At 38.7% G+C, this 13,382-nt stretch overlaps 1 protein-coding gene across 7 annotated transcripts in view; it reads left to right on the top strand.

Moving 5' to 3' along the window:
* The window catches only part of TENM3 (teneurin transmembrane protein 3), a 614,750-nt gene that overhangs the window by 490,358 nt on the left and 111,010 nt on the right, over positions 1-13,382 (top strand). For 6 of the 7 annotated variants that reach the window (XM_043893315.1, XM_043893317.1, XM_043893319.1 and 3 more), the window contains 5 exons: positions 3,157-3,367; positions 4,403-4,504; positions 4,711-4,905; positions 5,970-6,170; positions 11,091-11,276. In XM_043893315.1, coding sequence (XP_043749250.1) covers positions 3,157-3,367; positions 4,403-4,504; positions 4,711-4,905; positions 5,970-6,170; positions 11,091-11,276 — 895 coding nt within the window. The remainder of the gene's footprint in view (positions 1-3,156; positions 3,368-4,402; positions 4,505-4,710; positions 4,906-5,969; positions 6,171-11,090; positions 11,277-13,382) is intronic. The other variant, XM_043893318.1, reaches the window with a different exon arrangement.

Below are 13,382 nucleotides of genomic sequence, written 5' to 3' on the forward strand. Positions count from 1 at the left end.
TTCTTAAGCTCCACAGTTATTAGAGTTCCTTCCTCTGGTTTATTCAGGATCAGCAGAGCAAACAGCTGTTTCCGAGTTCAGTGTTTAAACATGAAATATGCTATATAGCAGCCCAAATTGAACATTTCTCTGTTTCTGGGGAACGTTAAATAAATCAGCCCGAAATAATTAAAATTGGCCAACCATTCAGAATAATCACTTGAGTTTTGAAAGTCTTTGTGAGCCTTTATAAAACTGTCCGTGTGACTGTTGCCAAGAATCAATTGACTTTCTTCCCCAATGCCTGATTCATTCTCCTGGACAGTTAGAAGCCTAAGGAAGCAATTTAACGCTTTATACAGTTAATAGCATACTGTATCCTTTGAGTGCATTTGCATGAAGCTGTTTTAGAATGCGAGTCAGAAACCTGGGTCGCCATTGTTTGACCTTGTGACCTTGAACAAGTCTAACTTGCTGGTGACTCAGTGTCTGTCTGTAAAATGAAAGAGTTGAATCAGGTGATCTCTAAAATCGCCTCCTCCTCTATGTCAGTGGTTTACAGTGGGACTAAACCACCACCAAAAAGTGGAGAGCACAGTTAGGTATTCATAGATTCTGAGTTCTCATGATTTTAGTAGCTGAACTGAGTAAAGAATAGGGAAAATCTGTTCAGAAACGAACCATCAAGATAGCTTCAGTATAAGCTTTGTCTCTTGATCGCTCCCCCACTGTGGTGAGACTGAATTTTGTCCTAAAAATAACAAGATTCTAAGACTTGCTGCACAAAAAATCCATAAGAATCTTATGAATAGGTATTACAGAACAAAACTCAGGTTGCCCATAAGTGATTACAGTACACCCAAAGAACAAAGGTTACTAAATTTCTATTCCATATAACTTGCTTCTTTTTTGTAGCAATAGCTGTAGTGTTAAATAGGGAACTTATCTTTAGGTACTGGAATATCCTCCTGAAGTTGTGTGTGAAACGTCCCCAGGGAAGAGCCTAGAGCTGGGTAGATACTTACTCCACAATCGTCAGCTACTCCTCACCACAAGCATCATGCCTACCACTCCAGCTTTAGTTTATTGTTCAAAGTGTGATGCAAAATAGTGATTTCTTGATAAAAGGTGACACTCATAGGGCTTGAAAGACCTACTAAAATTCAAATTTTCCTCCCTTTCACTTTTTCAGTTACTGTGTCTATGCTAGGGGAGAAAAAATGTTTATATGCAATGGGACCATCAAAAGAAACTTTTCCTGGTCTTTTTCCCATGCTCATGCAACTATTTAAAATTGGTAAGAAAATAAATGGTTTATTTGAGACAGAGGCACCGTTCAGAAGTGCTGCGTTAATTTCCTCTGATAATTTTGGAGTATAATTCCAGTGAAATTTTTGTAAAGTGTCCACACCAGTCATTTTCCTCATCCTTGTAAGATATAAATTAAGAAAAATGTTTGAATGCTAATCACACTATGACTTTTTCTATATTCCTCACAGCTGAATGATGTTATGGTGTTATAGTACAGTTCAACTGCACAAAAAAATAACAAAAAATGCTTTTATACTCACATTTAAAATTTAGTATGTTGGAAGCTGAATTAGATATTCTAAATTCTGTCCAGTAGTAACAGGAAAAGGTCTGTGTACAGTGGCAATGAATTAAACGTGGTTCTCTGAATCCCAACAACTGATTTTTTTTTTCCAATTTGATTATATTAAGGGATTCATTATAAATAAGTTTTCCTTAAATAGACCGCTGATGAAATTCCATTTAAGGAGTCTATCAGAAAATAGAATATTAATGATTCACATGTGCAGTGCTTTAACATTAATGATTTATATAGATAATGCTGTAGTGTACTTTTCACCATCAATACATATACCTCAGGAATAAAGTGAAACTGGGTAAGAGTCTATAGACACTGAATAATTACTTTTAAGAAACTGTTGTCGAACAAGTTTATTGAAACTGTGTTGGAAAAGTCTTTGCAGTGTCTTCCAAATTCACTGAATTACCTCTGACTACAAAATATTATCCCACTATTACCAGCCACATCACATTTTTTAAAAATTACCTTTGAATTCTCTGGTTGAATTCTTCCAGCTGCCCAGTGTTCATGATTAATCTTACTAGACTAAATATTGTTTAATGATGATTGGCTTCATGATAATAATTGGCTCATCCTTTCAGAACCCCTCTGGAAGAGGAAATGGCAACCCACTCTAGTATTCTTGCTAGGAAAATTCCACAGACAGAAGAACTGATCAAAGATGTAAAGGCATCTTATTATATGTTTTTAATCTAACTGCAACTAAGTAAAACTCCATGGCTGGCTTTCTCCATGGTGTTTGCAGTGGTCATATCAGGGTCACAGAGAGGCGTGGAGTCAGGTAATAGGAACAGCCCAAGCTTTGGAGCAAAGCTCACTGCAGTTCACAAACCTCCTACACCACTGACCAGCTATCTGACCCTGCTGAGGCTGCTTGGGTTTCAGTTTCCTTCATCTTTAAAGTGTAAACAATAAGGTCTTCCTAGAAATGTTGCTAATGATGATTAAAAATAATCCTGGCACAGAATAAGTATTCAGTAGCAGTGGTTACTACTTAAGTATTAATTAGGAGAAAACCTTAAGAGATCATCTAATGTCTAAAAATGATGAAGGTTTATGGTTGTAGCCCCAAATTGCCTAGACTCACAAATTTTGTAAAAAGAAATTTTTATAGTTTATTGACGTGTAGTTGTTTAAACAACTTTGTATTAATTTCTGCTGTCCTAAAAAAGGATTCAGTTATACATACACTCTTTTCCATGTTATCATGGGATACAGAGTATAGTTCCCTGTACTATACAGTAAAACCTTATTTATCCATCCTACATACAGTAGTTGCACATGCTAGTCCCAACCGCCCACTCCACCCCTCCCCTACCCTGCCCCTTGGCAAACCCCAGGTCTGTCCTCTATAGCTTAAACTCAGAAATTTCTCATCAGTCGGAAGAATTAAATAAAATTAGGGGAAGAAATGGTCCGTGATGTTAAATACAACAATGGTATGCAGGAGGTACCCTCCATCACCCCTGTGAATACAATGCCTAGAAGACCTGTCAATCAGGAACTTTTCCCTGCCATTGTAGTATTTCTGTCTGCTAACCAGTTTTCCTTGTCGTTGTCCTCAGTATGACTTTGTGGAGCTCCTAGATGGCAGCAGGTTGATCGCGAGAGAGCAGCGGAACCTGCTGGAGTCCGAAAGGGCTGGGCGGCAGGCGAGGTCCGTCAGTCTCCACGAGGCCGGCTTTATCCAGTACTTGGACTCTGGAATCTGGCATCTGGCTTTTTATAACGATGGGAAAAATGCAGAGCAGGTGTCCTTCAACACCATTGTGATAGGTAAGGACTATCTTCCAAGTATCACTTCCAGGCGCCCAGCCTCAATGCTGTGTTAAATAGAAACTAAATTACCTTCACCAGTTCTGAGTGAGTCCTAGGATGTTAAGGCCTGAAGTAATTATGAGAAGTATTTTTTAAATTGTTTGTTTATGAATATATGACAAACCATGAAGCACGGAAGGAGTGTTATTCGGAAGTAGCTTGGAGGGGACAGTGCATCACAAAAACAGTTAAAAATACCTGTGTTTGAAATTAGCAGTGTTTTGCTTTACTATTCGAATAATCTGGTATTAGGGGCTTCCCAGGTGGCGCTGGTGATAACTTGCCTGCCCCTGAAGGAGACATCAGAGATGCAGGTGGCTTAGTTGTCAAGAATGTGCCTGCCAGTGGAGGAGACTCAGGTTCAATCCCTAGGTCAGGAAGATCCCCTCCAGTAGGAAATGGCAACTGTCTCACTTCCCACACTGTTCGCTGAACCCAGGGTAGGTAAGGCACAAGCAGGGCAGCTGGAAGGAAACTCGAGGAGCCGTAGGAACTGGAGACATGTTTATTCTCTCCAGACTGGCGCAGCAGCGAAAGGGGTTTCTTAGGTGGGGCTTGCATACATTTACAGAACCCACGTGGCCCGTGGCCAGGCAGGTACACTGTGGTACGCATGCTCAGTGCTGTAAGTGATCTCAGCTGTTGCATAGCCATACAGAGTCATCCCTTACAGGATGTGGGGCGAGCGGGCATGAGAGCTTGACTTTCACCATCTTGGCTACGTGCTATTTCCCCACAGCAGCCCGCTCCAGCGCTCTTGCCTGGAGAATGCCATGGACAGAGGAGCCTGGCAGGCTGCGGTCCATGGGGTCGCACAGAGCCTGAAGCCACTTAGCTCCTACACGACCTGGTATAAATGAATCCTTTCTGGGGTTATGGAGCCAGCCAGCCATACGTCCTTCAAGATGTAGCTAAAATGATCAAAGTGACACGGTTTACCTCGCAGAGGAGGCAGGGTGCTCAGCAAGGATCGCTTCTTTTTCTCTTCTTCAGAGTCTGTGGTGGAGTGCCCCAGAAATTGCCATGGAAATGGAGAGTGCGTTTCTGGAACCTGCCATTGTTTTCCAGGATTTCTGGGTCCGGATTGTTCAAGAGGTATGCGACTTAGATTCTTTTCTTCAGCCAAGATAAATAAGCTGTGTAGAAACTCTAGTCATTCAGCAAACTCCCAAGACAGGAAGGGAGGTGGAGGGCTGGGGGGGCAGAAATGGCATAGCGCTTGTTCTGACGACGTGCTGCTGCTTTGAGCGAATCTTGGGGGAAGCATGGCTGATAATCCCCTGTCGTGTTTTATTTCATAGCAGCCTGTCCGGTGCTGTGTAGCGGCAACGGCCAGTACTCCAAGGGCCGCTGCCTCTGTTTCAGCGGCTGGAAGGGCACAGAATGCGATGTGCCCACGACGCAGTGTATCGACCCGCAGTGCGGGGGTCGTGGGATTTGTATCATGGGCTCTTGTGCTTGCAACTCCGGATACAAAGGAGAAAACTGCGAAGAAGGTAAACATGTCAATATCTGCGGAAGTCTATTCTTAGATATTCATAAAGAAAAAAACAGGTGATATGTGTAACCTTTAGTTTGGCAATGAATCTTTTTATATGCCTCCTTCTGAAGGTAATTTTGATTTCCATATTCAGGGAGGTGTTACTTCATGAACATCTTACCTAATAAAAAGAAAAAATACCAAGGAGTCCCTTTGCTCTTTCTCAATTGTGTGAATAATTTTGTTTTTTCACTCTGAGAAAATAAGCAAAAACTTGTGTCTTGGACCCAACAGTGGACTGTTTGTTTATTTTTTGCCATTTTTCACCTTGATGCCAGTCTCTAAATCTGTTAGCATTTGGTATCTCTAGAAAGATGAATATTGAATATAATAGACTGATGGAAAAAGATACATCATGGGTTTGCTCCATAACTATATATAATGATGATAGTTAAGATACTATACTGTAAAATGCATTTGAGCTAGTTTTTTCAAAAAGCAGAAAAGCACCATTTCCATTCTTCAATCAAATTGATTTTATTGATCTGCACACACAAAGTAATGCAATTAAGTCTCTGGAATTAAATTTTCAGGCCATTGACCCTACAAGTGTAAAGTTTTATTGAGTCAAATTGCTAAATTAAATCTCGTCATCTAAAGCACATTAACGTGAATTAAGAAGGATAGAGGGTGTGCAACTCATTTATTTCTCAAACATGTGAGGGTCCCAGACAGCTGTCAGTATTCAGTGGTTATGGATAGGCCAGCTGATTCAGATTTTGTCATAGCGAAGCCAATACTTATTATTCTCTGACTGGGCAGAATGGAAAGCAGTCATCTCAAGAGCAGAAGTGAGAATTATGAATCCTTGTAAGAGTCTCCATTACCTAAATGGCATGTCTCTTAATGCTTTACTGCATAAATTCTCTGTATTTTTCAGAAACAGGTTCTTACAAATGGTAGGTAAATATCTGAGTTGCCAAAATGTTCAGGTCAATGGGGATTTAATTCTTCGTTCTGTGTGTACTGTGTATATCTTCTAGATTTAATGGTAAGTTGGTTCTCTTTTCTTCCCACTAGCTGACTGTCTAGACCCTGGCTGTTCTAACCACGGTGTGTGTATCCATGGGGAATGTCACTGCAATCCTGGATGGGGTGGTAACAACTGTGAAATACTCAAGACCATGTGTCCTGACCAGTGCTCTGGCCATGGGACATATCTTCAGGAAAGCGGCTCCTGTACTTGTGACCCTAACTGGACTGGCCCAGACTGCTCCAACGGTGAGGATCATACATCTGAGTACTTAGTATTGTTGAGCTAAAGTTTACCATGGGCTTCCCAGGTGACGCAGTGTTAGAGAATCCGCCTGCCGATGCAGGGGACCCAAGAGACAAGAGTTCAACCCTTAGTTGGGAAGATCCCCTGGAGGAGGAAATGGCAACCCACTCCAGCATGCTTGCCTGAAAATTCCCAGGAACAGAGGAGCCTGCTGGGCTACAGTCCATGGAGTTGCAAAGAGACAGACATGACTGAGCACACATACACACAAAGGTTACCGTAGTTTATTAGGTTGGCTGAAAAGTTCATTTGGATTTTTCCATAGTGTCTTACAGAAAAACCCGAAGGAACTTTTTGACCAACCCAATCATTTTTAAAACACTTTTATTACACTTAATATAGATTTTATTAAAGTGACCATTTATAGAAAGAAATGTTAAAAGTAATGAGATTTGTTCTCTTTTAATATGGAAAGAAACAGGCTTCATCATTTGTCATTAAAATTTCTCCTTTAGTATTAAAAAATTTTTTTCTCCTTTAGTCTTATTGTAAAGAAAAAATATTTCAGTTCAATAAAGCTCTCTTTCTGCTTAACTCTGAAGGCCTATGTACAACTTGGAGATTAGCACACATTATCTCATAAACAGAGAAGCCTCAATTAAAAAATTATGTGACAACAGAAGAATTTTAATATCACAATAAAGAGTATACACATAGATATTATGGTGTATGTAATAGTTCAACACTGAGTTTTTAATTGTCATTGTATGATGATAATAGAAATGGCAAGTAGTAGTTTTATTCAGTCAGTCATGTTTTTACGCACCAACTCTTGAGTATGGCTTTGTGACAGGCCCCCAAGGGATAAAAGAGGAATCAATCATTCCTGCCCTCTAGAATAGTGGCTTTCAAGGTTTTGACCATGACCTTGACATGACCTTTGACATTGTGAGCTCATATTTTGTGTGCATTTACTCACATCACTGAAATGACAGCTTTACAAAGTGATGTATAGTGATACTTTCTCTCAAGTCTGTTCTACTTTTTTATTGCCGTTTGCAACCCATGAATGAATTCTGTGACCATTCGCTAGTCACACAGTATGGAAAGATGCTATTCTAATCTGTGTGCTCAATCCCTCAGTCGTGGCTGACTCTCTACAACCCTGTGGACCATAGCCCACCAAGCTTCTCTGTCCAGGGAATTTTCCAGGCAAGAATACTGGAATGGAGATTATAGTTTCATTGGGGAGATAAGATAAACACACATGAAATCCTTAGAAACCAATATGCTCCAGTTTAATATTCTATTGAGTGTTACATGGACTAATGCACTAAATTAAGTCAATATTTAGATCCTGCCTTGATGCATGTTGAAAGTTTACAAGATTTTTAATATTCCTTTCCTTTTTTTCAAGATTGCAGTTACTGTGGAGGTTGAAAGAATATTTTTTGACTAGGGGAATAGTATTAGAAAGTACTTAAGACCATGAGCTCTGAACTCACCCTTTCCTGGCCTTTTTGAGGAATTTGGGTAATATGTCTGCTGCCCTAGGAGTTAATATTGGCATAAAAGATTAACCAACCACTCTTCACCTGTTACAAATTGAATCTCGGAAGCCCAAACTAGAGAAAGTCTTATATAGGTTAATTTGTGGTATTGATGGAAAACTTCTATTGAACCCATAAGTAGATATCCTAGTTAAAGAAGCAACTTAGGAGTTTTCTTTCTTGCTCTCTCTCTCTTTCTTTCTCCTTCTTTTTTCCCCCTTTCCCTTCTCTTCTCCTTTCTTTCCTTCAATCTTTCTTCCTTGCCTCCTTATCCTCTGCTTCCCTCATCTTGTGGGCCATAGAGTGTGAAGGTAGACAGTGTCTATAATATGCCTATCACTGCTTCATAGACACACGAGTTGATTCAGAGAGCTTGGTGAACCAGAGACTTTGGTTAGAAGATTCATGACTGTCAGAGCAGGCAAGGTGTATAGGATAAATAAGAGTGAAAAAACCTAAATTGGGGGCTGAATTACAGAGGACCTTGAATGTCTCAGTAATGAGTTTTAAAAAATCATCACCAGCCAAGGTTTATCAAGCATGGATGCATGGCATTATTTTCAATAACACATTAGCTCATTTTGTCCTCCACTTTAAAAATATATAATTACAAGAACAATATAGGCATTTAGCTCTTTCTTTGGGGTTTTTATTTACATTTTCAGCTTCTATACTAAAAATGTAAAAATCCAATTAAAGTTTATAGATACAATTGCTTGTATAAAGCTACTTGATTCAGGCCTCTCTGCCTCCATTAGTGAAATAGGCATAATAATAGTAGTTATAAAATAATACCTATTTGAAATATTGTCATTTTAATTTGTTTCCCACAGTTTTCCAAGTCTGAAAGAAACAAAACAATGGCCCCTTTTTTGTTTCATGTAAAGTTATTTAATACATTACCAGGATTATTTTATAAAGGATGGTTTGTAATTGATATTAAATAGCTCAAAAAGTAATTTGATCTTCATAAAATGGTAAAAATGGTATTGTTATGAATAGCCAAAAAAAGGATATCAATGTTAAAAAATTAAACTGGCTGCCAAAATTACATGTCATTATTTTACATATTTAGACTGATTTTTTTCATACTGCTGTTACTGTTTTGCTAGCTGAAAATCTAATTTTACTGGTATATCTGACTGTTTAGACATAATGAGTGAAGGTCTTTATCCTATTCATCTTTAAATCCTTAATGCAAAATGCACACTTATTAAATTCTCAGTATAGAGAGTTGACTAATAAGCACAGTATACTTCTTTGGGAGAAAGTAGTTAAGCACAGAGCAAAACTTTATTAAACTTTACTATTAGCTGCCGAACGACAGAAAACTCACTTAGAGTTGTTAGTAAAGATCTCAAGTACACAGAGGGCTATCCTGTGGAAACACCTGGATTCATATGCCTCCAATTAGTCTGCATATTGCACAGGTCTCATTGAAAGTTTAGGAAGACACCTTTGTTAATCTACATTCCTGACCTAAAAGCCAGTAGCATTTCTAATTTCTAACCTATGAATTCTAAAGCAGAGCACTACCAGCTGCCTCTATTGTTGTTGTGGAAATGACCTTCAGAGATCTAAATTCAATAAGAGTAGGTTTTACACCTGAAGAAACATTTGGTTAAGCTGCTAAAAGAGAAGAAGGGAATTATTTCCATCAGAAAGTTTATAGATTTGAAAGCAACAGAGCTCTCCTCTCTCTTCAGCAGCAGTTTGTCCATTAATTAGCCCTTCAATTCCACTTCAATTAAATTAACTCTAATTAATAAGTTCATTACAAAGATTGACGCACCTTGCTCAAAGCAAGTGTGCTAAACGCTGATAAACACCTTCACCCTAATGAAAAATTGATTAGATTGAATAAAAAAGGGAACCTCAGAAAGAAACCTCGCTCTTCTGAAGCTCAGGTGACAGTTCTATTCCTCTGAAGTTAATCAAAACATCTTGGCTCCTTTAATCAAAAATTTAATTCAAAGGAGTTAGAAAATGTGGCGTGAAAAACCACGTACCACTCTCCTCCAGCTCATAGCCCTGTTGTTTATAAGAAATGCTTCCTACTGTCACAGAGCCTGAATGAAGTTGTTAAAAATTCTGCAGCCCTGTGAAGTCCACTGTCTGAGAAATATTATTTGGCCAATGACTGGGGAACTGTGGGATCATGCAGGTGACTACCTAAACAGGGACTGGCTATTTTTTATTTTAAAATTCAGCTAGTCCATTTCCTGTTTGTTAGAAATGATCTCAAGTTTTTATTGTTCATTATGTTTATTGTTGAAAGAAAACCAAAACTAAACAAAATAGTCTTCCAATCTTAAGAAAAAAAATAGTTCATTTTATTTAACTTTATATGTAAAAAGCAAAAAATAAAATACCCTCAGAGTTCTGTCTGTCCCTCTCTCTCTCTCAACTGGTTCTCGTCAAAAAAAAAAAAACTTTTAAGAAAAACTTTTTTAAGAAAAAACATGTCAGATGCCTGAATTCTGTTCTAACGACCTAACTTCTTGTTCCCATTTTTAAAGTCCTGTGGTGACTCCTGCTCTTTTCAGTAATTCTAGTAATTGGAAAACCTTACTTTTCAAATGTTAGAGTTCATAGTTATATATATTGTTAAACTGGTTTTCTATTATTGTTTTGCTCAGCAACTTCTGTCAGCAGTACAAATATACTGTCGAGGAAAAAAACAACAATTTGTTTTATTTAACCAGTGTGTTTGTGTGTCAGACCCAAGTTAATATGCATACTATAATAGATTCTTTTTTTTTTTTTTGCTTTTTTTAATAACAGATTCTTTCTAATGAAAGTTTCTGAATGTTTTAAAAATGTAAACCATAAGATTAAAAATAACTCCTTTTCAATTTTTGCTACCCAGGTGAAACCCAACTCCTATTAAATACCTGACATACATAGACACAAAAATATTTAATAAATTTTATATCAACTTGATGTATATGTTCATGTGTTCCTGCCTGTCAAAAACATACTCTGAGAAACATATAAGTGTGTGTGCACATATTTTCTTCTCATTATGAATCATATGTTCTGTTTTGTTAGTAGTGTGTGTGTACACGCATATATAAATATAGGAAATTGTTTATAGCATAATTATCATGTGCATTTTATGCCCGATACGGCAGCATGTAACATTAAACAAAAAAAGTAAAACTATGTTTATCGTTCTTAGCCGCCGATACTGAAATTTACTTAGTAGGTAAATTGACCTAGTAGGTAAATACTTTGGTGCTTATGTTCAAGGATTTTGCTTTTCACTGTCACAGGTTAGCGCTGAAGACAAAGCACTGCTTATTAACTCCTCTTCTCACTCCTGTCTGTCTACTCTCCTCTCTTGACCTGCTTCCTCTGTTTTACATCTAGAAATCTGCTCCGTGGACTGTGGCTCACACGGTGTTTGCATGGGGGGCTCCTGTCGCTGTGAAGAAGGCTGGACGGGCCCAGCGTGCAATCAGAGAGCCTGCCACCCGCGCTGTGCCGAGCATGGGACCTGCAAGGATGGCAAGTGTGAATGCAGCCAGGGCTGGAACGGAGAACACTGCACCATCGGTAGGCCCGCCCCCTGCCCTGGCCCCGCCCCCTGCCCTGGCCCCGCCCCCTGCCCTGGCCCCGCCCACAGCCCAAGTACCCTAACAGAGCTCGCAAGGTGCTGCGTTTCACCTTGGAAACACTCTTCTAATTATTGATAATTTGTCCTCTTTCTTCCAAAGGAATCACTTCACTTTAAAATAAGGTCCTCATTTTCCAATTGCAATCCAGTTCTTTTTATTTTTCTAATTTTTTAAAATTCTTATTGGAATATAATTGCTTTACAGCATTGTGTGAGTTTCCGCTGTACAGAGACGTGAATTTGTTATAATCCAGTTCTTTTTAAAACCGCTGTATCAAGTATGAAGTATAAGGATATTTTTCTTCATTGTTTTGGGGGATGGCCACCAAAATTGACTCACATAAGGAGGACTTCATTTCTTATAAACCAACTCTCATTGAATATTCCTTTTGTCTGTTACATATTGCCACCATGGAACAGCAGTATTAGCCCTTGTCCGTCTATTTGAGTCTCGAAAAAAGAAGTCTGAGTTCTTATGATTTTATTTTGTAGTACTGTGAGAAGGAAGAGTAAAATGCACAATTCTAGCTTTTCTTAGATTTATATGCTTCACACTTCTTAAAATATGATGAGATTCTGGCACACGTGTTGGTTAAATGAGACAATCAAATAGGTGTTTAAGATCAAAATGTTACTATGTAAGTTCTATTTAGCTTGGATACAAAAGTATCCAGAATACATATACTAGTGCTATATTTTCAGGATGTTCAGTGCCTTTGCCTTTACTATTTTAGTCACTGAAAGTAAAACATTTATTTAAAGAAAATGCAACAGAAGTTAAGTAATACATTTCTACCTCACTTCAGTGAAAGTGTACAATATTCATTATAAATGGCATGATCCTACAAAAAATTTGTAATTTGAGAAATGGTGTTTCTCTGAAGATCAGACCTTTATGGTAACTCTTATCTTTGAACGTGCTTACAGGGTCACCTGTTAAAGGTGAGCTACTGCCAACAACTGGGGAGCCTCTAGTCTTACTGGCTACAACATGCACATGCAGGACACTTGCAGAGAGCTCACCCCTAACATCCTTCCCACATGAGGCTCTGCCCTCCTCTACTCTTTAAGGGAGGCTCCACAGGGAAGGGGCTGCGTGTTGTTCACTTGAGCCCCACTTATGAGCTACAGCAAGGCAGAAAATAGTTGACAACCATGATTTGCGACTTTTCTGAGGATGTACAAGGGACAGTGTAGTATCCCTATGATCAGGCAGCTCCATGCCCCAGTTCCAGAATGGGTGCACGCTAGAAGCAGGGCAGGAAGAGTGTGCTTCTAATCCTACTCCATTGTATTTTTTGACCCCACCACCCCCATCATAAGTGAATTGAATCTAGCTAGAAGGAAAATGTTATATACTGGACTATTTGTATCCTGGGAAGTACAACCAACACATGTATATATAGCTTGGACTATGAGGAAGTGTACTGTAAAGTTATCCATGGGCAGTTTTAACTTGTCAACCAACAGCCACCAAACAAATCATTCTCTGAGTATCCTTACTGACCTTGGTAATGTTACATGGTTAGTTTCCCACAAAGGACCTGTTCTTGAACAACTTTCCTGGTGTCTGGGAAGAAAGGGGATGTTTGTTAGTAGCAGGTCTGTTTATTATAATTTAACATGTCTTGCAGTGGTTAACAATTCCACTTTCTATTGTTTCATTTTATTTTGTTGCTTTTATACTCCATATGAGTGACAGTATAGAAGGAAAGGACCTGCTTCATTTAAAAATAAATCTTCGAAATGAACCTTTTAAAAGATGCAGAGAACCTTTAAATCATTGTTTTACTCTTTTATACTCTCAGAAGTAGTTATTCCAAATTTTTGCATACAAAGATCCAATTGCTTTTCCCTATCTACTTCCTACCTTGTATATATGTCCAAAGTGAAGTCTCAGGGGTCCTTTAAAAGGAGGCCTTTGTGAGCCACTGATTAAACAGCCCAGGAAACTACAGTATGTTTTCTCATTCAGAAGAGTTACTGTTCTGTTCATTTCCTCTCGATTTCAACACTTAGACGTCTGGCTGAAAAGAGCTTTCACT

Source organism: Cervus elaphus, chromosome 32, assembly GCF_910594005.1.
Source record: "Cervus elaphus chromosome 32, mCerEla1.1, whole genome shotgun sequence".
NCBI classification, from domain to species: domain Eukaryota; kingdom Metazoa; phylum Chordata; class Mammalia; order Artiodactyla; family Cervidae; genus Cervus; species Cervus elaphus.